Source organism: Stegostoma tigrinum, chromosome 19 (genome assembly GCF_030684315.1).
Source record: "Stegostoma tigrinum isolate sSteTig4 chromosome 19, sSteTig4.hap1, whole genome shotgun sequence".
Classification (NCBI taxonomy): domain Eukaryota; kingdom Metazoa; phylum Chordata; class Chondrichthyes; order Orectolobiformes; family Stegostomatidae; genus Stegostoma; species Stegostoma tigrinum.
The window spans coordinates 54752583-54779946 of NC_081372.1; the positions used below are offsets into that span (position 1 = coordinate 54752583).

The 27364-nt window shown below is 41.8% G+C and overlaps 1 protein-coding gene across 1 annotated transcript in view; it reads right to left on the reverse strand.

Annotated features, from left to right (window-relative positions):
- LOC125461507 (tumor necrosis factor receptor superfamily member 5-like) overlaps positions 1 to 24717 on the reverse strand; it is a 29685-nt gene extending 4968 nt beyond the window's left edge. The window contains exons 1-6 of the mRNA XM_048550365.1: positions 24033 to 24717; positions 6882 to 6966; positions 4794 to 4919; positions 3479 to 3628; positions 2617 to 2710; positions 1826 to 1881 (exon numbers count right to left, since the gene is read on the reverse strand). Of these exons, the coding sequence (XP_048406322.1) occupies positions 1826 to 1881; positions 2617 to 2710; positions 3479 to 3628; positions 4794 to 4919; positions 6882 to 6966; positions 24033 to 24080 (559 nt within the window). The 5' untranslated portion in view covers positions 24081 to 24717. The remainder of the gene's footprint in view (positions 1 to 1825; positions 1882 to 2616; positions 2711 to 3478; positions 3629 to 4793; positions 4920 to 6881; positions 6967 to 24032) is intronic.
- Positions 24718 to 27364: the final 2647 nt, after the last annotated feature.

The window sequence follows — 27364 nt, forward strand, 5'->3', positions numbered from 1 at the left end:
CAAATACACAAATAAGGGGCTCAACATACTCCCAGCAAATGTTATAGCAGAAAGATGGTGAGGTTTAAGGAACAAGGCAAAATAATCAAATGTGTTCTTTTGTTTTTTTTCTTCCCCACCCTGTTCTTGTGTCTGCATTCATGAAAGATTAGATTAGATTCCCTACAGTGTGGAAACAAGCCCTTCGGCCCAACAAGTCCACACCACCCCTTGAAGAATCCCACCCAGACCCATCTCCCTATAACCCACTCACCCCTGAACACTATGGGCAATTTAGCATGTCCAATCTACCTAGCCTGCACATCTTTAGGCTGTGGGAGGAAACCGGAGAACCCGAAGGAAACCCATGCAGACACGGGGAGAATGTGCAAACACCACACAGACAGTCGCCTGAGGCTGGAATTGAACCCGGGTCCCTGGCACTGTGAGGCTGCAGTGCTAACCAGTGAGCCACCGTGCCGCCCAAAATTTTAACATTGTAAAAAAATCACAAAGGCATTTTGCAGGTGTAATATCAATCAAACTTTGACATTGAACCACATAATGAAACACTGGTCAGGTGACCAAAAACTTGGTCAAAGAGGTATTATTTGTGGAATCTCTTAAACATGAGAAACTTACATTTATATAGCACTTTCACAACCACAGGATATCTCAAAGTGCTTTGCAACCAATGCAATACTTTGGCATGTAGTCATCTGGACTTCAAAAAATGCATCAGCTAATTTGAATATAGAAATTTCCCATAAATAACAATGTTAATAATGACCAGGTAATCTTTTCTTTTCAATGAAATTCCGATTGAGGGATCAGTATTGTCCATAACACCAGAGGAGATTTCACTTCTCTTCTTCAAAACAGTGCCATGGGATTTTTTGTATATTCACCTCAGACGAAATTTGGGGCTTTGTTGAACAGATGACAAGTTTTGAATTTTAATAAGGTCTAAAGTGCAGAAAGTTGAAAGAACACAGGAAACCTCAGAAACAGCAAGTAACCTTCCTCAACAGCAGTTCAAAAGAGAGACCATTTGTGGGAGTTTAGCGTTGTTAGGGAGTGGGGTGGAGCAGGATGGAAAAGATCAGACAGGGTGTGTTCGGGGGCCCCCATGTCACATCCCCAACTCCTCACTGTCACAAGGTGAGAACATCATAATCAAGCCTTGTTTAATTAATCTTCACCCTAGCCACCCTGAGTACCTCAGATGATGAAATATTCACCAGGAAACAGGACAAATAATGAGTAATTAGACTGCACCAAGCAAATGCTTTCAGTATATAAAACTAGTGGCCATATTTTTAAGGTGAGAGGAGAAAGATTTAAAAGGGACCTGAGGGGCAACCTTTTTATTCAGAGAGTAGTTCCCTGCATGAGGGGTGTTGTAGATGTAGGTACAGTTACAACATTTAAAAGACATTTGGACAAGTACATGAATAGAAAAGACTTAGAGGGGACCAAATGCAGGCAAGTGGGACTAATTTAGTTTGGGAAGTTTAGTCAGCATGGATGAGTTGGACTGAATGATTTGTATCTGTGCTCTAGGTCTTTATGTATCTCTATGTAAAATGCAAGGGATGTTCTGATATAAGAAGATAGATATATTTGTGTTCTTACAAAGAATGTGGCAGACTGTGACAGTGTGAGTGATTTTATCTTTTGGCAACAAGGGAGAAAAACAGCACTGTTGGATCAGGTCTCCATTATACATTCCCCCAATTTCAACACCTTCAAAGTCAAAATTACACCTAGTGTGAGTTGATCACTTATAATCATTGCTTGCTTTCCGGGAAGTTCTTCAGAAACAAAGTTTCTTAGGTAGACTCACCACATTTCACGTCCTTTGTTGCAGTTCCATTTTCCTGTATTGGGAGTGACCCACAACTAAAAGGAGAAAAATAGCAAGTACTCTTATTATTTTTCTTCCCATCACAGTTGCACTCCACTGAGAGCTTCCTAACTTTGTACAACTGAGCACAGGCCATCAGTCAATAAAGACAGCTCCACATTGCAGCTAAACCTTACCAGGAGTGCCTTATCACAGTTGACCATCAGGTGGTGCTCTTGCTGCAGGATAGTGCAGGCAGTAGGGTGGGATATAGAACAGTTGGGGAATGGATAGCGAAGTAAAGGCATGGTATATTGGTGAAACCGTGCTCAGACGCCACGACAGCTGATGAATAGATACCACGCAACAATCAGACAGGGGTATTCCCTCCCAGCCTCGGATCTTCGGGTAAACAACCTCCAAGGTGGACTTTGGGATACACAAAAACGCAGAGTTGCCAAGCAGAGGCTGACAACCAAGTCCGGTCCCCATGAGGACAGACTCAACTGGGATCTTGGGTACGTGTCTCACTACAGGTGACTCCACCACACTATACACTCACACACACCGCAAACTCAAAGGCTTACATGGGCACACTCAGACACACACACACACACGCACAGAGTCTCTCTCAGGCACACGGGATCAATGTTCCCGCAATTCATACCGAGGCTAAGATTGTAAACACAGCACGAACCAGGATGTTTTGTTCTCAATGTCACTAGACCAGGCAACGTCTTGTTCAATACAGCTATCTTGATAATTTGATGGAAGATTATATCCAGACTTACTCGTTCCATTTTCTGCAAGGCGCCATATTAGAGGACACATTTGAAAAATATCCAGGCTCACATCTCTCACACATTGGCATTGAAATTCCCCCATCTGAAAGCAAAAATCAGAACTACAGCATTATTTAAGATTATACTACTTGGGCTGGCACCTTTCCCTTACTTTGTTTTACACATCATTCAATTTTGTGACCACTTTAGGTCCCTCTGTACCTCAATAACAATTGACGTTGAATATGCCATCTTAACATAGTAAAAGCCACCCAAACCAGAATATAACAAAAATTGACACTGATCACATGAACAAGGTACTCAGATAAAGGTATTATGTTTGGTCAAAGACTTAGGTTTTTTGGGGAGTCATTTAAAAGGGTGGAGAGGAGAATAGGTTAAAAATTAAAGTTCCAGAGTTTGGGAACTAGGCAGGTGAAGGCACAGCTTCTAGTGCTTGGGTGTAAATAGCAGCTAATGCATACAAAGCCAGAATTGGAGCAATGCAGCAGCACTCTCATAGTGCTGTGGAACTGCAGGATGTTGCAGCAATAAACAAGGCTGAAATCACAGAGGGATTTGAACATAAGAATCAGAATTTTAAATCTGAGGCATTAGTGGACCATAACTCCATGTAGGTCAGTGAGCACAGTGATAACAAGTGAATGGGACTTTCAGGTAACAAGCAAAGGGTTGGATGAGCTGAAATTTACATAAAATAAGCTGGGCTATTGGCCCCTTCCCAAGGTTAATATCTCTGATGTTCACAAAGTCACAACACAAAAGTTTGCTACTTCAGTAATTCTGAGCAAGGTCCCACTACTCCAGATTTTTTTTTCCTGCCATGACTCAGAAATGTGGTAGATTTTACCTTGTCTGTAAACAACTCCATATCCAGGTCCGCACACCTTGTTTTCTTCACAAATCTCACAATCCTTGTTGATGCAGTACATTCCCAACTGGCACTGACAGATGGTGTCTGCAGTATTGGTGCCTTGCTTCTCAACCACAAATCCTCCATCTGAACAGAGACAGAGGGAGAGAGAAACAGAGTTAAAGGAGCAACAATGTCCGCATATTACATCCAGAGGATGAACACATCTTTATAAAACTCCAACTTAAAAAAAATTCATGGAATATAGGTATTCCTGACAAAGGCAGCATTTGTTGCCAATTCTTAATTGCCTTGACAGCAGTTAAGTGTCAACCAAATTGGATCAGGTGTTACATGTAGGCCAGACCAAGTAAGGATGGCAGAATTCCTTCCTGAAAGGACTTGGGGGAGCAAAATAAGAGATAACATCGTGTGGAGCTGGAGGAGCACTGTGGGCCAGGCAGCATCAGAGGAACAGGAAAGTTGACATTTCAGGTTTGGATCCTTCTGCAGAATGCCTTTATAATGACAATAGGTTAGTGGTCATCAATACGAAGACTGATTTCAATTCCAACTTTAGTTTAAATTTTATTTAAATTTTATTATAACTTAAACTGACACTTTGGTGATGTCAATCCCACTTAACAGACATCATTGCTCGAATAATAATATAACCAAATAATGTGATCGTGGAGGAGAATTGTAACTGGCTCATTTATTAACATGATTAAAGGACCAATATTTTGGTGAAGTGTTTGGTCAAACAGGTTTTGTCTCTTCACAGATGTGCTCTCAGCTGATTTCGTTCTCTGTGCACCTTCTCTGCAGCCGTAACATTATGTTTGTCACTCTGTTCTGCACCCTAATGCACATTGAATGGTATGATCTACCTGCAAAACAAAACTTTTCGCTGCACCTAGGTACATGTGACAATAATAAGAAAGAAATAATTTAAAAGAACTTTCAAAGCACACCACAAAAATTTAAAAGCAACCTCCTCCATGAAATGACTGGCCAAGTAATTTTCAAATATAGATGATGCCAACTTGGTTACGATGTCCCTAGTGGTCAAATGGCCTGGAGACAGTCAGATGCCAGTGCTCACCTGAAGGCTGGGCACTACGATGGGACATTGAAGCTGTGGTAGTGTGTTTGGTGATGGGTGATTCATACTCTCAGAGACAGTAGGCAGGAGGGGAGTGTGAGTGGAAACTTGCGGCAGCATTAGATCTATAGTCAGGACTGGTATAGGTAATTTACTTCTCATTCTGGATCTTAATCAGTGCGACACCTGACAATAATTGATACTTACTACGGTTACAGGTTTTGTGCAGTTGGCAATGATCCAGTGTATTCCACTCTGACTGATAACGGTCAGGGCCACAATTATAGCATTCTGAGTCCTTAGTCTCTGTACATTCACTGTTCATGTAAGTGCCTGCAAACAACAAACATTCCACACACTTAGCAGAGCAAACACAGTCAGCATAACAAAGAAATCTTTCATTTTCTGTCTTTAAATTAGTCACTGGACAAACAACATCGGATGAAATGCCATCAACCTGAAACATTAACTTTTTCTCTCTCAACAGATGCTGCCAGGCCTCCTGGAACTTTCCACCCTTTTCTATTTTATTTCTGATTTCCAACGTCTGCTGCATTTTACTTCTGTATCGCCACACCTCCCCATGTCTCCATAAACCTGGCAAATACCTCCCACCGTTCAGCTGGCAGTCTGTCACCTGACCTCAGTGACTAGACATTCTGCCTGGTCGTGGTGAACCCAGGTCAGGGTGGATTTGCCAGTTCTGGGAAGTGGAAATTGGGGACAGGATTGACTTACCAACACCCACTGCAAAGGCACGCAACTGAAACGTGGCCATTGATGTGAGGCAGCAAGGGTGACGGAGCAAGATGAAGCTAGGCTGGACGTAATGGCAATTTCCGATCATGCTCCTTGGTCACACAGGAGGAAATCCTTCAAATGCCAACATTGCCTCCTCTTCTCAGTCTCTCTGGCTGTTAACTCCATCAGCGTTTCTCCCTTTCCCAGAAGCCCAGCTAAGACTGATGACTCAAAGCTCTTGAGGGAGTCCCATTGTGCTTGCCAATAGCACTAGGTATGGTAAAGTATCTGACTTCACTGGGTACCCAATGTTCTTGTTTTGCAGGATAGCTGTGGGCTGGAGGAAATTGGGGCTAATTTATTCATTGGTGGTTCATCTTGAACCAAACTGAAGGGAGTGCAGTAGGAAAGTCTAAATAACTAAATATAACAGAATATATGACAAAATGAATCACAAACCATTAAAACAGTCAGAGCAATACCTTCAGGAAAGGAGTAAAGATATGGTCATATTTGAGTCAGTTCTCATCATCATTTCCCTCTCGAATCTCAGATAAATTTCACTAGCTTGTTATTTCATACTATGCAAATTTTGTATTAAAAGGAGGGGGAACAACCACTGTTCAGGATCTGGGAGAATTGCGAAGCAGTCTTCAACTTAGGGAGAACAGCAATTTATGTACACACAGCGATGTCCTTCAAACTGCACTGAGATAATATCCAGGTTGTCGCTTCCCTTGGTCATTTTATTTGAAGAATAAATGTTGGCCGAGACACCGGGGATAATGCTCTTGCTCTCCTCCAGAAAAGTGACACGGGTTTTTTTTACATCCAGCTGAGAGAACCATCAGGGCTTTGAAAGGAGCTCTGTCCTCTGGAAGTTGGAACTTCAGTGCAGAATTCTCTCCGAACTGCAGAGAAAGTCAGCCTAGATTTTATTCTTGAACTTCTGCAGTGGGACTTGAATCCTCAACCTTCTGACTCAGAGGTAACAATGTTGTCACTGATGAGTCAACAGTGGCATTCATTCACCACATCGTTAATTGTCACTGCCTCGAATAAAATGTGGGATATTGAAGACCATTGAGAAATGCCTAATTGAGGTAAGAATTGACAGAAGCTTCCTCTACACTTTCCTAGCCTCAGCACAATGCGACTTACTCATATCCCACCCAGCAAACCATTTTCAGCCTCTCCAAATCAGCTTAATGTCCAGTTAGATTGAATGATATGTTATGGGGTCTGAGTTACTGGTGCATGTATTTTATTTTTGCTGAGACTCTCATAGGCCAAAAGAAAAAAAGATTTGTGTGTCTTCAACGTGGGATAAATGTGAACTCAGAAGTGAAAAGTCACAGTCTAAACCGCAGCCCTCTTCTGATTTGGACTATTTCAGAATGCCATTCCTCCTACACCATAATTGGAAACTGATGAAGTTAAGGTGCAGACCAGCTAAACTATAATCTAATTGAATAGTGGCTTGCATCCAAGGGACTACTAGGCTCCATGTGTTTTCACAGCTCAGACCACTGCTATTGTAATGTCATTACTCACCAGGAGGGCACTTTGAGCAGCACTTGTTCAGCTTCAAGTACCGAGACCTGGTCTTGCAGCTGATGCCTGACACGAGCTGAAAGCCCTGAGAAAGAAGTACAGTCACAAAATGAAAACCAGGAACCTGCATTTCCTTCCAACCCACAGGCCAGTCAAACACAGTTTCCACTCAGAAATCCAAGCCATTTTTCCGTGCATAAACTCAATGTCTTGCCACATTTCAATTCTGAAATATTTTAACTTGAAAGAAAAAAAAGACACATCCATGAATTCAGCAAATCGACTGGGTATGATTTATGGGAATGGAAACTGTGTATCTCTCTAATTTCCTGAAACATCTCTCAACCTCTCTCTCCCACTTTAAAATGCCCTTGGAAATGCTGTGATAGTGACCCCTTCATTGGCCTGTAGCCAAATTGTATCTGATTACAATGTCATGATGTTTTAGAGGAAGTGGTGAAAGCTGGTACAATTACAACACTTAAAGGGCATCCGGACAGATACATGAATAGGAAGGGTTTAGAGGGATATGGGCCAAATGCTGGCAAATGGGACCAGATTAATTTAGGATATTTGGTTGGCATGGATGAGTTGGACCAAAGGGTCCATTTCCATGATGCACAACTCTATGAAAGGTGCTAGCTACTGTTGACATGAGTTGGAATGAAATCTTTGCAAGCTAGCATGTTCCTATCCTTTCCAGAAAACTCCCAATTTCAGCTCCCCCTCCTCCTGCCCTGATAACGTGTAGTTCTGCCTGTCACCATTCTTCTTAATTCGCACAAACTCAAACAAAAATTCACTCCCTTCCTTCTCCACAGTGAGAACTGATTGTTAATGGTCATTGGCATGTGTAGCCCTAACTAATGGTCAGAGGACCTCCTGGTCAAGGCGGCAATGCAGCTGAATATGGATCTGCCACCTCACAGGGTCGGCAGTGGGTCACTTTCCAGTGGGTGTAATAGAAAGACACGGCTCCCTCCGACCCACCTCCTCTTCTGCCGAGGTTAGCACACCTAATGCCAACAATAGTGGAACTAATGGAGGTCAGCAAACTCAGCTGAAAACCATGGACAACAGAAAAAAACAGCGCTGGGCTCTTCTTGTCAATTACAAGAAACACAGCCTATTTGTTGAGGATTGATCACATCACCATGAATCACTGGGCTTTCCCTGTCAGGGCAAGTTTCAATAAAACAGGAATCACATTTGTGAGAAAACTCCTGACTCCAGAAATCCAAAATGTTTTCAAAGTTCAGACAACCAACAGGGAAACAATGATTTCCTTGTAACTGAAAAATCCCAAACGCGTTGCAGAGTTGACACTTGAAATCACAACTGCATGTAGGGTTAATTCGGGCTACAGAGATCAGTCACTACAGCTTTCAGGTCTCTGCTTGACTGCCTTCATAAATGAGAGTGGAATTTCCCTGACTATCCCATTTTGTTAAACTGGCCCAAAGTTGTCTGTTTTCTGTTTCTTTTTAATCCCGCCTGGGGAATTGTGTGAGTGAAAAGGGGAGAAGGAGCTTATGGTGCCTGTCCATAAGTCCATAAGATACGTCCAGATGGAATAAACTTGATGGTCAGCCAATCTGTTCTGGTCCATTTCTATTTGCTTTCTCCAGGTCCCTGATTCTGAACCTAATGCTATGTGTCCTCACATCCCCTGATGCTTGGGCCAGCCCAGGCGATTTTACAGCAAACTGAACCTGAGAGTTGGGTGATTTGCTTTCTCGCTCACATTCTCCTTTCTTTCCTCAAAGCCTGGATGCTTTCTGGAGTATAATCTCACTTGGTTTTTACTGGCCTCCTGCATTGTGTCCAAGTGGTTGTGGTTTGGGTGAAAGAACACATTGAGTTTTCAAATGGGTGCGATGTCGGAGTTTATCCATAACCTAGCCCCACCAACGTTTATACGCATGCACTTTCCATCAGCTATCATTGGACAGCAGGCAGGTGGGCATGCTGTCTCCTTGACTGGCTTAGCTCTCCATGGCCACATTGCACGGAGATCAACTGTAACGCCTTAGCTTTACAGAAATATGCTTGTTATACTTGTGCCCTTAGTGTTGAGTAATTTTTCACTGTCTTTAACATGTAAATCAAAGTGAGAATCTGTCAGCTACACAGCTGTATTTGACTGAGTACTGAATATAGCAAAGTCACTCCAAAGTTAAAGACTCGAGTGTGCCATAACGAGCAATTTGTTTCATATGAATGAATTAGGGCTAACAGCATTATTATATGTTACAGGACCTCCAAGCCTATTTTCAAGACTAGAATACTTTGGTGGAGACTGTTTACTGATTGACACAAAGTTTACATCACCAATCTCTAAACAGTCACCTGGTACGGCCTGGCTCTTCTTTATGTTTGCATTTTAGTATAATTATCAACTTAAAACCCAACATCCATTTACCTTGTTACCTTCAACTACTAGGTATTTAACATCATTCAACAGAACTTATTAATCTCCATTTTGTCCATTTGAAGGGGGATGAAAGGTATTCTCTAAATGTCAGTCTATGTCAAGGAGCCAATAGCACAGAAATTTGATTTCCAGCATCCACTGTTCTTTGTTTTTGTTTATTTAGCACAGAAATCAACCATAACTTTAAACCATTTGGCACCAAATAGTACAGATTGTTCTGCCGATATATTGCTGAATGTCTCTTAGTAATGCCCGCAAAAAAACACATTTTTTCATGAAAAATGGAGGGGAAAGACAGAAACATTTCCACAGCTGACAAATAAATCACATCTGAGATAATGGGAACTGCAGATGCTGAGAATCCGAGATAACAAAGTGCGGAGCTGGATGCACACACCAGGCCAAGCAGCATCTTGGGAGCACAAAAGCTAATGTTTTGGACCTAGACCCTTCATCAGAAAAGCTTTTCTGATGAAGGGTCTAGGCCTGAAACGTCAGCTTTTGCGCTCCCAAGATGCTGCTTGGCCTGCTGTGTTCATCCAGCTCCGCACTTTGTTATCTCTCAGTAAATCACATCTGTCTTGTCAGCATGTGTACTGTACATGCCATGGTAATGTCACAAATCTAAGCACTTTCAAATCCAGACAATATTTTTGTCAAGAAAAAAAATTAAAGATTATATACTAATGACTTTTTTAAAGGGGGCTTGGTTTTTCTTCTGGTATTGTAGTCAGGATTAAAATAGGGAGAAATTATTGCCACATGCCAGGTGGTCAAAAATCAGTATAGGTGATTAGCAAAACAAAGGGGAATTTTGTTTTAATGCATTGAGTATTTATGATAAAGGCAACTTAACTCATTAACCTCTGGCATAAATATACGTAACCTGGTAACAGGTGTCTGAGTGAACTGACGTCACACGAAATCACACAACATCAGGTTATAGTCCAACAAGTTCACATTCCTTCTTCAGGCTTGAGGCTCCAAAGGCTTGTGTTTTCAAAGAAACCTGTTGGACTATATCATGGTGTTGTGTGATTTCAGACCTGGTCCACCCCAGTCCAACATTGGCGCCTCCACATCACGAACTGATGTCGATTGAGGATTCAGTATTGTTCAGGACACCAGGAAGATTCATCTGCTCTACTCCAAACAGTACTTGAGGGGTTTGACGGGGTGTCAGTTCGAAATCTCCACTAAATCACAGCCACGATGACACACTCACTCAGAAGTACATTCAAGTTTTGAAGTGGGACAAGTTCCAGTGTGGGAGTGAAACTTTATCACCACAACCCTCTGATTCAGAGGTGAGGATGCAATGAATGAATTTAGATTTTGTACAGTGTAAGATCCCACAAAATAGCATTGCAACAAGAGACTCGTTGAATGATGTTTTTTGGTAATATTAGAAGGAGTGGGAGAGCCCAATGCCCTTCTTCCAATGATACTGTGAGATGCTTAAGCTGAATCAGAACCTCGGTTTAAAATCTCCTTAATTAATGCACTATATCTTTCAGTGGCAACTTGAATTAGAAACTTAAACTCATGATAAATTCAAAAATCTCTGAGCTAAGTTTGCACAACCCAATAACAACTCTCTGGGTGAACGGATGAGGAAATGCTCACGCCGAGCCTGCACTCCTGAATTCTAGATAAAGTATTTTTCACCACCTACAAACTTAGTGCAAAATTAAACCAAATACTAGAATGGCTAGGGAGAGACTAGCAGAGAAAAGATGAACCATAACATTCCAATTCAAACACAGTACAATTCAGTTTTAATGTCTATCTTCATTGAGGTGAGGGATGTTAATACAGAGGATTGGAGCCAGGTCAGCCACTGAGTCCCAAATTGGGTCTAACAGAGTGAAGTGCCTTCCATTCTGCTCAATAACACTCTCTGGCCCTTATCTCAGTGTTCTCCACAGCACCAGGTGTAATCTTTCCATTGAGATAACAAGGTGTAGAGCCGGATGAAAACAGCAGGCCAAGCAGCATCAGAGGAGCAGGAACGTTGATCTTTCAGGTCGAGACCCTTCTTCAGAAAATGATCTTTCCATTTCCTGCCTCTGAATGCTTTGAGCGAGAATTCTGGGCCATGCTGTTTTGCTCCTGCTGAAAGCTTCATCAAGACTGTTCAAACGTATTCACATCAGATCCCGGCAGCCAGCAGACAGAGGAGATTTTCAATCAGAGTGGGGCCATTTTAAGCTCAAATCATTCTGGTTCTTTCTCTAGTAGAGGGACCTGGGTATAGATGTACAGTGATCATTGAAGATGGCAAGGGAGATGGAGAGGGAAGTTAATAAAGCATGCAGTGTTCTTGAGTTTATTAAGAGGTAACAAAATACAAGCGCAAGAAGGTGATGTTGAATTTGCATGAGATGCTTGTTAGACCTCAGCTGGAATAATGTGTACTGTAGTAGGTACTGCAATGTAGGAAAGATGTGAATAGATTGGAGACAGTGCAGAAATGCTTTATAAGGATGGTTCAAGGAATAAGAATTTATGTTAAGAGGCTGGATTATAGAAGTTGGAACTGTTGTTCCTGGAGAGAAGAAGACGGAGAGAAGGTTTGATAGAGGTTTTCAAAATCATGAGTGGGCTGGACAGAGTAGCTAGGGAGAAACTGTTCCGATTGGTAAAAGGGAACAAGGATGAGAGGCATAGATTTAAAGTATGTGCAAACAAAGCAACACATGAACAAACTTTTTTACACAGCAAGTAGTTAGCGTATGGGATACACTGCCTGGGAATGTGATGGGGGCAGGTTAAATTGATACATTCAAGAGGGTCATTGGATGATGATTCGGATAGTAATGGTGTACAAGGGTATGGAGAAAAGGCAGGAGAATTGAGATCAGATAATTGAACTGCTGTAGACAAGATGGGCCGAATGGCTTCATTCTGCATTGTAACAATTCTGTAATCCTAGCTCATCTGGTGGACAACAGATTGTGATCTCCAAGGCCTCCACAGTGTTGCTGCTATATTACACTGAATGAAGCGGTCTCTCTTTCTCCCCCGTCTGTGCTCCTGGTCTGAACCCTGGCCAGAGATCCTCATGTACACTGCACCCTTTGAACTACCCTTGTTGAGACAAGCACAACATTCTAATGTGTTCAAAACAAGATGGGCCCCTTCAGTGTTCGAATGCAGGGTTTTATTTGTGCTGCCATCAATTTGGAAAAATATTTAACTAGCTTTGTTCAGATTCGCTGACTGACTTTGTAAGCCCTGTGTCCATTTACTACCCTCAGATGCAACTTCCGTCATCTCTCTTATCCTAAATGCAGAATTCTGGCCGTAAAAAAGACAAAGCAGAAAATGTTGCCACAATGAAGCAGAGAGTGATGTGATTGTACCTTTATTTTGTAATGTATCTTGTTGGCTAGGGTTTTTCTTGTGAAAACTCCCCTGTCTTCCTGTGGTTTTACAATTAACTGACATCTGGTTCTCACCCCCTAACACTGCAGTCTCTGTGTGTAAACCACCAGAATACACCCATCAAATTTTGTTCTGTTATTCTTACAGTCATACAGCCTTAAAATAGCCGTAACAGTTAGCGTATGCAAAGTAAAGAAGGGATTGTGTCCAGTGTTACTTTCCTGTCGCACCACCCACCCACCACCACCCCACCCCACACGCCCCCCGCCCTCAAAAATTTATCTCAATCGTATATCCTTAGACTGTGCCCCCTGGTTCTGGACTCTATCCTTACCCTGTCTGGCCCTGTTGGAACTTTATAGGTTTCTGTAAGATCCACCCCTCATTCTTCTAAATTCCAGCTAATATAGTCCTAACCAATCCTTTTCACTCAGGTCCTGCCATCCGAGGAATCAGTCTGGTGAACCTTTGTCGCACTCCCGTCATAACCAGAGCGTCCTTCTTCAGATAAGGAGACCAGAACTGCACACAACACTCCAGTTGTGGTCTCACCATTGTCCTGTACAATTGCAGCAAAACATCCCTGCTCCTGTACTCAAAATCTGCCTCTATGAAGGTCAACTTCATATTTACCTTCTTCACCACTGGCTGTACCTGCATGCTTATTTTCAGTGGCTAGAGCACAAGGACACCTAGGTCTTGTTGCACCTGCCCCTTTCCCAAACTGTTGCCATTCAGATAACAATCTGTTATTTGCTGCTAAAGCAGATAAACTCACAGTTGTCCACCTTATATCTCATCCACCAGGTGCATGCCCACCTACTCCATCTGTCCAAATTAGAGCATCCATAGTTCAGCACAATCCTATTCTCAGCCAACACTAAACATGTGCACTTCATGTGGAGAGGTAGTCACAAGTTAGCGATCAGAGGCATAGATCCTACCAAATTTACCTTGTCCTACTCTAAAGGCACTGAGGCCAATTATTGTGTACTTCTGTCTCTAGCTAGCAGAAAAAAATCAAACTTGGACGGTGAAATGGCTGGGGGTCATAACATAGGGAACTGGTTTCTTTGGTGTAGCTGATGGGTCCTATGCTAGAACCTATGCAGACACCTCAGCGGAAAACCTTGTTTTGCAGTCTACTTGAAGAAAAGGAGCAATGAAAGTTTGTACATTCTGATAGTACAAGGAACAGAGATTGAGAAGTGTGGACTCTAAGATTTTCAGGGATGTTGGAAAGAGAATTTCGGTTCAAATACATAGGTAGAATTTGGCATCTTGTTATAGGAGGTATATTAGATTCATGCAAAGGTGCAGTGAAGATTCACTAGATCGATACTGGGAATGAAAGGATAGAGTTACGGAAATGACTCAGAGAAATCACTGCAAGAGATTCCAACGTCCTAAGGAGTTTTCAAAATCAGGAAAGGTCTTTTCAGAGTATGACCTGCAGTCTCTCCATCACTATGCACCGTTGCAGTAGCATGCAGTCCACAGTATGTACTTGCCAAAATTTCTCTGAAACTATTTTATAAACAGGATACCAGTAAATCGCTTGTGGTACTTTCTATGTTCAGCTTATGAGTATAAGTTTTATATTCAGAACAGTAGCCAAGGTGGTAGAAGTACTGAAGAAATTCTCTCCACTGCACCAACTGGTGGTCATGGGCTTTTAAAAACTTTGCTCCCAGGATATGAGTGATACTGCCTTGGGCACTTGTACAATATGACCCTGCGAACTTTCAATAGCTGCAACTGGATATTCTACTGAACTCCATGTGATAGATCCTGCAATCACATAGCAAAACTGAAGGGCAAATGTTGACATTGTGAATTACAATGGTAAACAATGTCAGTAAATGCGCCCAAAAATCAGGCAACAGATCATAAGGTTTGGTGACAGGTTATTTTGTGGAAGAGCTTTTCCAACATTTAGGAAAGAAATATGCAAGAAAATAGGTTTAAGAGCAGACCATGTCAGTCTAAGAACCTGCATTGCCCCACTGCAATAGAAAAAAATGACTTCTTACGTGCAATAATTTCTGTTTTAATTGTTGACCCGAATTAAAAGGGAAGTGCCAAACCATTTTAGAAATTTCTAAGCTATCACATGCAATAAATCCAGTCTTTGCTTCAAACAAATACATCCTTTTGCAGTCTTTCAGAAAGTAAGTCTCGAATTCATATCACACCTTTCATAACTACAGAACAACACAAAGCACTTAACAGCCACATTTTGAAGCGTTGTCACAGTTGAAAGGAGGCAACCTTTCCATTAGGTAGGGAGACTAGGACCTGTGGGCACAGCCTTAAAATTAGAGGGGGTAAATTTAAACTGGAAATGAGACGACATTTCTTCAGCCAGAGAGTGGTGGGCTTGTGGAATTCATTGCCACAGAGTGCAGTGGAGGCCGGGACGTTAGATGCCTTCAAGGCAGAGATCGACAAATTCTTGATCTCACAAGGAATCAAGGGCTACGGGGAGTGTGCAGGGAAGTGGAGTTGAAATGCCCATCAGCCACGATTTAAATGGCAGAGTGGACTTCATGGGCTGAATGGCCTTACTTCCACTCCTATGTCTTATGGTCTTATAACAGCCAGTTTGCACACAGCCACCTCCCTCAAATGGGAAGGCGATAATGTCCAGCTAATCTGTTTCTATGATGTTGACTGAGTGGTCAAAATTAGCCAGGACATTGGGAACTCCATTGCTCGACTTGGAAATTGGATCTTTTACATAACCTGACAGGGTCTCAGCTCGTCCAAAATATTGCACCTCCAATAATGCCCCCCAACTGTGCACCACTCTGGAGTCTCAGGCTTGGTTTCTGTGCTTAGACATTTAGAGTGGAATTTGAAACGGCAATGATTCTGACTCAGAGGCCAGAGCGCTGACAACTAAGCCACAACTGACCCCCAGAAGGCTGATCATTGATGAACTAACCCCCAAAAAGGGGTTTAGCATGTAACTGCACATAACAATTCATCCACATTACTTGCTGACCACATTCCCTGGATATTTAAAAATTGGAAATCACCCAGACACTTACATGACTTTCACTAAATAGATCTAAAATACATTCTTGCAGCTTGAATTCCTTGCCTATTTAAGTATTCAAACCATCTCCCCAATCTATCCCTTCCCCCTATAATTGTCAGCATGGCCTCAACAAGTTAGCACATCTTGTCTCCACACCAGCATTAGGTCCTGATGCAACAATGCCTGTTTCTAAATCTCCTCATAACATCACCCTAGTTCTGCAGCCTCTTCCAGCTTTGTAAATCTATGAGATGTCGACTTGTGCATTTTGAGCACCCTCTATTTCAATCTCTCCACTGTTGATGAACTTGACTTCAGCATCTGGGCCCAGGGCTCTGAAATTTCTTCCCATCAACCTCTCTATACTTATTTTTTTTTCATTTAGGTAACCTGTGCAGAAATGGTATTACACACCTCTGGTGCAGGTGGGACTTGAACCTGGGCCTCCTGGTCTAGGGTAGGAACAGTACCATTGCACCATCCCTACCTCTGTCCTCCTTTAAGCCACTCTATAAACCTATCTCTCTGAAAAAGTTATGGCATCTGTCATAATATCTTCCTTAGCTTACTGTCATTTCTTTCTAATCTGATTCTACTCCTGTGAAGCACCTTGGGGCATTTCACTACATCAAAGGTGCTACATAAATGCAAGTTGGTCTCCTTCCACTTTTTGAAGACAGCCCGAATAATGGTATTGCTGTAGTTCATCATTTAGTTTTATAATACTTGGGTCAATTAAGTTCAAAACATATGGAAGCAACAAGGTCTTCTTAAAGCAACACATTTTCACAAATGCTTCATCTGATACAACCTGAGGAAATCTGATAAACCCCACCTTTGTGGGTGAGGTACAGTGGTTTACTTTCAAAAGTCCCTTAATCAGAATCAAACAAAATATTTGTCTTCCAGCAGAATGGCAGAGCTGCAGCAGATAATACTGCAACTGCTGTACTGAAGGGAAATACCTAAAAGGCCCATTACTGCTGTGCTTCAATTTGGACCTGATTTTTGGTGAGCAGTAAAAGGCCTCATGAAAGAGGAAGACATAGAGTTTCTAATCTCCAAATTTGTTGAAAGGCTGAAAAGCTAGCAGCCTTCAAATAAAAATGAAAGCTTAACCTACATTAGATTATAATGAGCACCACCAGTTGTGCTCTGATGAAGGGTCATCTAGACACGAAACATTAGCTTGCTTTTCTCTCCATGGGTGCTGCCTGACTTGCTGTGATCTCCAATATATAATGATTTCAGTACAGATTCCAGCATCTGCAGTAATTTGCTGCTGTCACCAGTGGTGTGGCAGCCAAGACAGACTCTTATTCTCATCTCTGAGTCAGAAAGATCATGAGTTTAACTTTGACATGATCAGGCTGACAGTTCAGCATAGTTCTGACAGAGTGCTACATTGTCAGAGACACTATGTTTGAAATGACATGTTAAACTATGTTTGCCTCTCAGATGGTGTAAAGGATCCCATGGCACTGGTTGAAGGGATAATGATTTTCCCCAGTATCTGTTTATTCATCCCTCAGTCTGCATGTACACAAATGAACATCCCATTGTGGAGCGGACAGTATTCTTACCTTTCTTGACTTGTATCACGAAAAGGAACTTTAATTTATTCAAAGAACAAAGAAAATTACAGCAAAGGAACAGGCCGTTTGGCCCTCAACGCCTGCACCAACATGCTGCCCATCGCACCTAAAACCCCCTACCCTTCAGCTTTGCTTTTAACAAATGTCCTTTGGAGCTGACTCTGTACTTATCACATACCCTGCTTTCTCTCCAGCACTTATCATTCAGGAGATGTGAGTTCTGTCCACAACCACATTCCTGTCAGTTGCATTCCTGGAACAGGCTCACTTTTCACAACTGAAATGTTCACTGTATTGTAAGCACTGCCAAGAAACACAAACTGGTTGAAGTTTAGACAAATGAGGTGTCCTTACTGAAAAATATAAGACTCCAAGGGACTTGTGAAGGCAGATGGGGAAAGATTGTCTCCCTCTGTGGGAGACTCCAGGCCCAAATGACATAACCTCAGAGTGAGGGGTTACCCAATGAGGCCAAAGAGTTGAGGAGAGATCACTCCACTCCGATGGTAGTGAATTTGTAGAATTATTTGCCATGGAGATTGTGTGATGAGGAATACTCAAGGATGCGATAGACTGATCAATAATGGGAACTAGGGTTAGAGGAAAAAGTCAGGTAAGTGGAGTTGAAAATTATCAAATCAAGCATGATCTCATTGATCAGTGGAGAGAACACAATGGGCTGCATGGTCTATTTCTGCTCTTTCACTATATTTAAACATTAATTAATTCATTAATGCTAGGGTACGTAAGGCAAGTTGCTTTACAGAAATCCAGCATGGATTTGGCAGACTGAATGGCCTCTTTCTGTGCCATAATTTTTTTTCATTCTTGCTTGGGAATTGGGTGTCACTGGCAAGGCCAGTATTTGTTGCCCATCCATAACCAGTTCTCTCAGGCATTTCAGCGAGTGGGTAAGAGCCAATGGCTTTGGTGAGGGACCAGACTCACGTGGAGGCCTAACGGCTTACAGACAGTAGATGCCTGCTTTCAAATGAGTTTTTAGAATAATCAATGAAGGGATTTATCACACAAACATTATCCTGGGGCTCTAACTCTACTGTCCAATGACATTAGCACAATGCCACTGTCTCCTGTAATGACTCTATGAAATTTTAGATGATGTGAGCGTAGACTGTGGGGGATAATTAGATCAGGTGCAAGATTTCTTTTTAGTAAGACATTGAATAATAACAAAAGATATTCAGTCCCAGTTTGAACATCATATTTTTATGCAAATGTCTATCAATATTATTTTAGATATTATGTAGCAGCAAGGTAACTTACAGAAATGTAGTAAGTGGAATGATTGTGTTGGATGGTTCAAGCTCAGAAATGAGAAATGCAAAACTGAAACGCTGTTCTATTACATTTTCTCCATTCACTTATGGGATATGAGTATCACTGGCAGGCCAGCCCTTACTGCCTATCCCTAACTGCCCTTCAGAAGGTGGTGGTGAACTACCTTCTTGAACCACTTCTACCATGTACCATAAAGGTGGTGACTGACAGGTCAGACAGTTGGATTATTTGGTGATTTCTGCATTCTCACCAGCAACTTGTTTTCACCTCTCACTGTTTGTTGGGAGTCCCATTTTCATCAGGCACAGGCCAGGGACTAGGGTTACTTGGCAGAAATATGTGGATTTCTTCAGAGATGTTATGGGGTCATTGTTACACTGTCCTCCTGCGAAGTTATTTCTGCAATATGGTCTCAGGTATATGGACTTCATAGCCCACGCACTACAAAGTTTTGGGTCACTTTTCTCGTCAATAGATTTGGAAGATCTTACAAGAAGACACCATTGCCATTGTGAGACCTTGGGAGTCTTCGTACATTTGACACTAAATACCAAAATAGCTTGTTGAATATATAATCGCAAATATTAAATTATAAAGCAAAGGACTTGACAATCAAACTTTATATGCCCAAGTCAGATTGCATCTTGAACATTACACTCACCTCTGATTATCAAAAGTACTGGGGAAATCTTGAAGCACAGGTTGGAGAAACAGCCATAAAGCTGATTCCTAATCCTAATAATAACCAAGCCATCAGGGAGTAACTTCCCTGTTTTCCTTTCAAATGGTACCATTAGATCATTTATGTCCACCTGAGAGGACAGATTTGGTTCACTGTCTATCCACAGACAGCACTCCCAACAATACAGCATTCCCTCAATATTTTATTACAGTGCTCAAGGCCTGCAGTGGGACTTTAAACCACACCCTCTGACTCAGAAGCAGAGTGTTACCATCTAAAGAATCACTAACAATTAGTAATAGCCACAAATCCTGGTAACTCTCTCTGAAAATTAATTTCATACTTCTTTATTTGTAGTCACATGATACACAATTTGCATTTGCTTTTTGCTAATATTTGCATTTTCTTGTATCATGTTCTGATTAACACAAGAGCACTTGGCTCCCCTGTATTCAACAGGCAGTTTGACATCTCATAAGCTTGTTATAAACTTTACTCTTGGAAGTAAAATAATCTGCTCTTTCTTTCCTCCCAATTGCACAGTTACTATGGCACACACTGCTCCTCGCCTAATCCAAGCAATCACCATTTCTTTGGATAAAAATACTCAACAGATTGCACAGAATATAGAAAGTACTATTTTACTATATTACCTAGTGTTGTCACAGTTGCAACTTGCATTGGAGCAAAGAAACAGAAGTAGTCCATTAAGTCCCATGGGTTTGTTCCACCCACCATTAAATTTGATCATAACTGATCTGCAAACTGACTTAACTCGCCCCATGTCTTTAACAACTTTGGTTAACATAAAACTATCAATCTCTGATATAAGATTAACAGTTGATTTATCATCAATATTTACAATTCAGAGTTCCATACCTGTACCATAATTTGGATGTAATGGTGATTCCTAATTTGACTCCTAAAAGGCTTGGTTCTAATGTTTAAACCTGTGCTTTAGGCCTAAACTCCCAACCAGTGAAAATAAATTCCTCGTAATTAATATCCAAGAAGAGATTTGACCGTATGTTTGAAAAGTTGTGCAGTCCTGAGAAGAAAGAGCAGGGTAGTGGGGCAATTTGGCTGTTTCCATAAAGAGTCAGCACAAGAATGATGGGACAAACGGCCTCCTTCTTTGATGTGTAGTTTAATGTTGTCATAATCTGTAGAGTACACTACTGCAGCAAAACAACAAAGGACCAATCCCAATAGACAACCCACGGTAGAGGCACTGTTTGGACTCACTGAGAAGATGGAAACCAATTAATTACTTCTGATTGTAGTCTGTGGCTATAACACAATGATTAATAATAACTCAGTATTAACTCAGATTATGTTGGAGTGCATAATGGAGCCTGACGCTTCTACAGCCCTTAGGGTTATCTCCTCACTACCAGATCACAAGCACAGCTCAATGCGTACATTAGCTTTTCTACCTTGTGGTAGCAGCAATAAAATGCATCAAATCTCCAGTGCAGAAGCAGGCCATTGTCTCCACAAATGTTTGTGCAGTACATCAGATTCTACCCACTTGACTTACCTCAAGTCCCCTTATCAACAGAAACTTCTACTAACTTCCCTTTCATGAGCCTATCAGACTTTCCCTCACCTCAATCTTCCCATGTGGTACCTCTAGTGCAACGGTCTAGTTGTGCACACTCGCCACATTAAACTATGCTGGTTGAAAGGTGGGGTAGAGTTTCACAATAGTTTCACTATTAACTGACAAATGACAACAGTAACCAATGGTCTAGGTGAATCATGTTCACAAGGCACTGGTCCCTTTGAAATCTAAAAGTACAAGTGAAATATTACAATTAAAATGTGGCCACATACAGAGAAAATATCACTTCTCACTCAGTAATCTCTTGTTCCCAGCAGCTGTCTCATGTTTTGTCTGAGGTTCATTCCTTGTGCTTGAAACTGCAGAGTGATTGCAGGCAAAACCATTCCACCAAGCAATGGATCATGTTTGACCCTCATGTGGCCTTCCTAACAATGGAGCTATTGGATAGTGATCAGAGACAGGCTTTCTTTCTCCCACCATTTGTCCAGGCCACTGAGACCAATCAGTGCAGCCTCATAGCCATCTCACTGGAGATCTGCACTTCAGCAAAGATCTGTTGCAGGTGAAAAATTTCTCTTCGCTTTCCCCCCTTCTCTGTTTTTCTCTCTCTCTGTCAGTCCTTCAAAGCGAGAAGGGTGCTTGTCAGGGAGTACTATGTGAGGAAAGAATCTGTGGATGGAGGCTTCAACATGGGAATGCTGGTATATAGTGATGTCCCTACACCTTAGGGACTGCAATGCATCAAGAAGATAGCTTCATCATCACATTCTTAAGGACAATTACAGATGGACAATAAATGCTGGCCAAGCCAGTGACACCCACATCTTACGCATGAATTTAAAATAAAGCTCCCATAGCTCCATAGTGGAATCATATTGTTCCTGCAAAGCAGTGACCAGAATTGTTCCCAATGCGCTCGCTGTGGCCTAACAGGTTTTTTTTCTCAAATATCTAGTTCCAGTCCAACCTACCTCTGTTTACATTCAGTGTTCTGATTAATGAATAAAAGTTTCCAGTATATATTCTTGTGTACCCTAACTATCTATCCTGCTCCTTGTGATTATGCACTCCAAGTCCCTCTGATGTCTGACAATCTATGGTAACTTGTCATTTGCTGTGTACTCTTTGTTTTGTTAGCATTCCCCAAAAGTATTTCCCCACACTTCTCAGGGCTAAACTCCGTTTGGCACATTTTTACCCACCTGCTCAAGCCACGGCTAGCTTAGGGTCAACTCTTTTCTTTATTATCAATCACAAGGCCAACCTTTATATTATCTTTAAAATATGTCCCCTACAATTGAATGTAAATTACTAGTCATAACAAAATAACACGGGATCTTGGGCTGATCTTCATCGGAAGCAGCATTCCAGTCGCAAAAATACCAATTGACGCCTTCACCTCAGCCACTGAGCTCATTTTGGATCCAACTTGTAACTTAAATATGATCCTTTGAGATTTCGCATTTTTTGATGTCGTCTAAACCTTTAGAAATATCTGGGTTAGCTGTAACAAATGAGCCACCTCATCTTGCCTTTTCTATCCATTGTCTCCTCAAAAACAACCAGTCATGTTAGTCAAACATCATCTTTTGGTAACAAACCCATGCTGTGTTTGATGAATCCACATATTGCTGAGGATAAGTTCTACCGTGCCTTCGAATATTTTTCCAATAATTTGCCCACCAACATGTTTAGACCAACTGTAGTTAAAAACTGAAAGAACTGCAGATGCTGTAAATCAGAAACAAAAACAGATATTGTTGGAAAAGCTCAGCAGGTTCTGGCAGCATCTGTGGGGAGCAATCAGAGTTAAAATTTTGAGTCTGGCAACCTTTCCTCAGAACTAATGGTAACTAGGAAAGAGTGTTGATTTATCTGCACAAGATAGGATTGGGGGAGGGAGTAAGGAGTAAACGATAGGTGGGGATAGAGCCCAAAGAAGGAAAAGAACAGTGAGCCAAACAAAGGAATCATTAATGATCTGGCTAGGAAGGCGAACAGTTTTAATGGGGACTATTACTGGCCAACAATGGTTGTGTGTAATAGCAGACAATGTGATAACAAGTCCTGGTTGTGTAAGGATTGGGGTAAGTATATGGGATAGCTCAAGCCCTAAAGTTATGGAGCTCAATATTGAGTCCAGAAGGCTGCAGGATCCCCACGTTACTTGGCTGACCTCTTCCTCCCTTTGTTTACAGCAGTGCAAAGTGACTAGTCCTGAAGTACTGGAGCACCTTACCTTCAGCCAGTGAGGATAGCAAGCAGCTGCTGTAGGTTCACTTGGTGCTCTAGTGATGGTCAAATATGGTGAACCAGTTGCTATTTTCCCTCTCACTATATTTGTCACGTCAGCCTGAGTTCACACTCAGCCTCTGGATCCACACAGTTTGCATTGTCACCTATTATTTGGTTAGGTCAATCTTTGCCCTTCTCCGCAGTTACCCGTACAGCTAACAAAATTCTGATCATAAGCATGAAAGTGCTAATACTCCTTCCACCTGCCCATCTTCACTTCGCAAAACTGAGGACAATACTCCTCCCCCATTGCTGGGCTTTGCTAGAAAAAAATCACCACCCCCAATGTCTTTCAAGAATCCTGTGCCCTCGAAAACCTTGCACGCATTCTAGCTGATTGTAATCTCCTACCAGCGCTTCATAGCTTCTACACTTGGTAACATCGAGCCTATTACATTTGCTCTTCTATCTCTCTCTGATTGGGAATGTACGGTATATTCCCAGCAGTTATTCCACATTGAGGACATCGTCCCTCCTGGTTGATTGTCTCTTCAAGCAATCCCACTCACATCTCCAACTATTTTTGAGCTGCCTACCCCCTGAAATGTCCAGTAGCTCTTCTTGCCTTTTCCCAAGCGACGCCTCAGTAGTAACTGTGATATTATGCTTGCAAGTATCTTGCGTCCGCAGTTCACTTGTCCTATTGATAAGACTCGCAACATTCAAACATGTTTCATTAATCACTGAACAACTCCACTGCAGTCTATACCCTCGTCTTTGTTCTTTCGCACTTCCTCACCGAAGAAATTCGTACTCCATTCCTTTCTTTTTAAGAAAGAGGTTTTCAAAAGGAAGCAATCTAACTCCACTTCAAGTCATCTCTCAGTAATTGAACACACTGAAACTTACCTGAAATAGACATAAAAAGTAGCACACCAGGATAATTGGCCTCAGCATTTTGTCCAAAACTTGTTTTTTTCAGTTTTATGTGAAAAAGCGATGTCGAAGGGGTGCTTAATTTTCCTTCTGAATTAACAATGAATCCCTGCCGAAGCGGTGGTTTCTGTTTTGCTTGTTGTAAATGCTTTAGCGATCAGGCGCAGGAGAGATTTATACAGAACCCCCGGCTCCTTTCTCCACTCCCCTTCGTGCGGTATTTTCCGAGGGGCTTTCCAACCGCAGTCCTTCTCACCTCAAGCTTGCGTTATTTTTCTCTGTTTTGCTTTTGTGTGTGTAGTGCTATAGTCAACACCGTTATTCCCACATTACATCAGCTCTGCTCAGAATCGGTGGTTAAACTCAGATAACTTCAAATTTTTCGCTGCTTGCAGTAGTGAAACGAACAGAGTCCGATTTCCTCCTGTCCATTTCCTTCTGACAAAATAATGTCCTTTCCAAGTTATTTTGCTGACGGTTTGGAGGAATGGGAATCATTCTTTGCGCAGAATGGTCCAAAGGTGTTTTCGTCTAGCACCGTACCCCCGGTTTCATACTTAATATCATGCGTTGGGTCTATCTGCTCTTAAGCTCAGTCCTTCTTCCTACACACAGAGTTAACGTGGCTCCTGATGGACTCGCACTTGAATTGCTCAGCGTGGGGAAAGTCCTACCCGGAGTCCAAAGCACCTGGATCATGGCGCGAGGAGTCGAGTCAAGTCTGGGTGGTCCCTGCAAGGGTCGAATCTCTCCCCTTCCCCCTCCACATACACAACAACATAAAGCTAAAAATAATAAAGCCAACAGATTTAGCGACAGTGCCCTCAGTGCCTTGCCACAAAAGAAATCCCCATGATCTCAGACTGAGGTTTGAGGCGAAACTGGAGCGTCCCAAAACTGGGCACGGCTGATGAGGGAGTTCTACACGGTGGATATTAAAGTTTTGCTCCACTTTTACCAGTAATCCAAAGGATTTCCCAACCCCACATCCCACAAGGACATAAGAACACAAGAAATAGGAGGAAGAGTTGGCCATCTAGCCACTCCAGCCTGCTCTGCCATTCAACAAGATCATGACCGATCTTCTCATGGAATCAGCTCCACTTACCCGCACGCTCACTACAACCCTTCATTCCTTCACTGTTCAAAAACTATCTTTCTTTGCCTTAAAAATATTCAATGCAGTAGTCTCAACTGCTTCACTGGGCAGGAAATGCCACAGATTCACAACTTTTTGGGTGAAGAAGTTCCTCCTCAGCTCAGTCATAAATCAACTCCCCTTTTTTGAGGCTATGCCCCCTTGTTCTATTTTCACCTGGCAGTGGAAATAACCTCCCTGTTTTTATCTTATCTATTCTCTTCATGATTTTATATGTTTCTATAAGCTCTCCTCTTATTCTTCTAAATTCATATGAGTACAGTACCACTCTCAATTTCTCCTCATAAGCCAAACCTCTCAATTCTGGAATCAACACAGTGAACCTCCTCTGCGTTCCCTCCAGTGCCAGTACATCCTTTCTCAAGTAAGGATGAGCTCCCTATACAATTGCAGCATAACATCTCTGTTTTTAAACTCCATCCCTCTAGTACTGATGGACAATATTCCATTTGCCTTCTTAATTACCTGCTGCACCTGCAAACCAACTTCGTATGATTCATGCAAAAGAACACCCAGGTCCCTCTGCACAGCAGCATGCTGCAGTTTTTCACCATTTAAATAATAATCCATTTTGCTGTTATTACTACTAAACAGGATGACCTCACATTCAGCATATTTCACAAAAAAATTTATAATGTAACAATTGTTACTGTTCAAAGAAATGACTCATTTCAAACCTCAACGAATAGAAATTTTATCCTTCCTTCCAAAAAAAATTAAGACGATGTCTGATCAAGCTCTCAATTTTCTATACAACCTTCCTAGCCTCCCTCCCCTCCCCTAAAAATATCACTGCATGTTCAGTCGGCTTAACATCTTCAGAGCTCCAGTATAAACAAACAGCAAACATAAACATGCTGCAAACCATGTGTGCACTGTCAATTTAATTTTCCGAACGCAACACGCATGAAGTTTCCTTGAGCATTCTGACATTGCTTCTTTCCCACCTGTGTAGGGAATGGATTGTCATAGTGCTTCTCAGTAGAGGTCCAGGATTTTAAAAACCGAAAGAACTGCAAATACTATAAATCAGGAAACAAAACAGAAATTGCTGGAAAAGCTCAGCAGATCTGGCAGCATCTGTGAAGGAAAAAAACAGAGATAATGTTCCGAGTCCAGTTCCAAGGAAGGGTCACTGGACCCGAAACATTAACTCTGTTTTTTCCTTTACAGATGCTGCCAGACCTGCTGAGCTTTACCAGCAATTTCTGTTTTGTGTCCAGGATTTTAACTTAACCACAAATGGTTTCCATTAAAAAAATCTTGGCATCCAAGCCTGGTGACAAATAGATGTAAAACTATAGCTAATAAATTCTTGTAACTTGAACTGATTTCTGCTCCATTTCATCGCTGGTTGCAAATTAGCTTTGGTTCCTATAAAGCTCACCTCACAATTTTTTAATCACCTATTTTCTGACATGGTACCTCATTATTGTAAGGATTGAATGATCTACTGTTCTTAAACTTGTCCTCATTCTCTTTAAAGCACTCTGTCTCTTCATTAGTAATGCGACAGAAAATCTTCTTCTTAGGCAGTCCCTTGTGTTTAAGGAGTTTAACTCCTGTTTCATGAATTCTGAGATGGTTGATACGTTTAATGTGGAATCTGTAGACTCTGCCACATGTAGGACAGAGTTGGGTAAATGGATTGTTTGGAAGCTAGTGAAGTGGTTCCAAAGTCATGACTTTCTACATATTTGAGACAATGTCTCTCAATATGTTCAGTGCCCACCTGAATTAACCTCCTCCATTTTTGTCAGTCACAGGCCAAGGATTCCCATGAGTCAGCGGGTATGTCTGACCTCTTCAAGCATGATTTGAGGACATTCCAACACGGGAATTTCAACAAATACTTGCATATTGTATATACACACTTCACCTTCTGGCATTTGGTTATATTTTTGTGTCAACATTTGTCAGGCACATTGGCCTACTCCAGTTCTTATTTATTTTGGGTTATCAGTTTCTACACTAAAAGCTATTCTGTTTTACAGTGGTGGCTCATATTTAACCAGAAATACAACAATGGGTAGGATGTTCAAAGAAGGATTTATGATGGGCCTAAAGTACCAGCTTAAGGTCTGAGTTCAGTGAAGATGTATACAAAAACAGAAATTGCTGGAAAAGCTCAGCAGGTCTGGCAGCA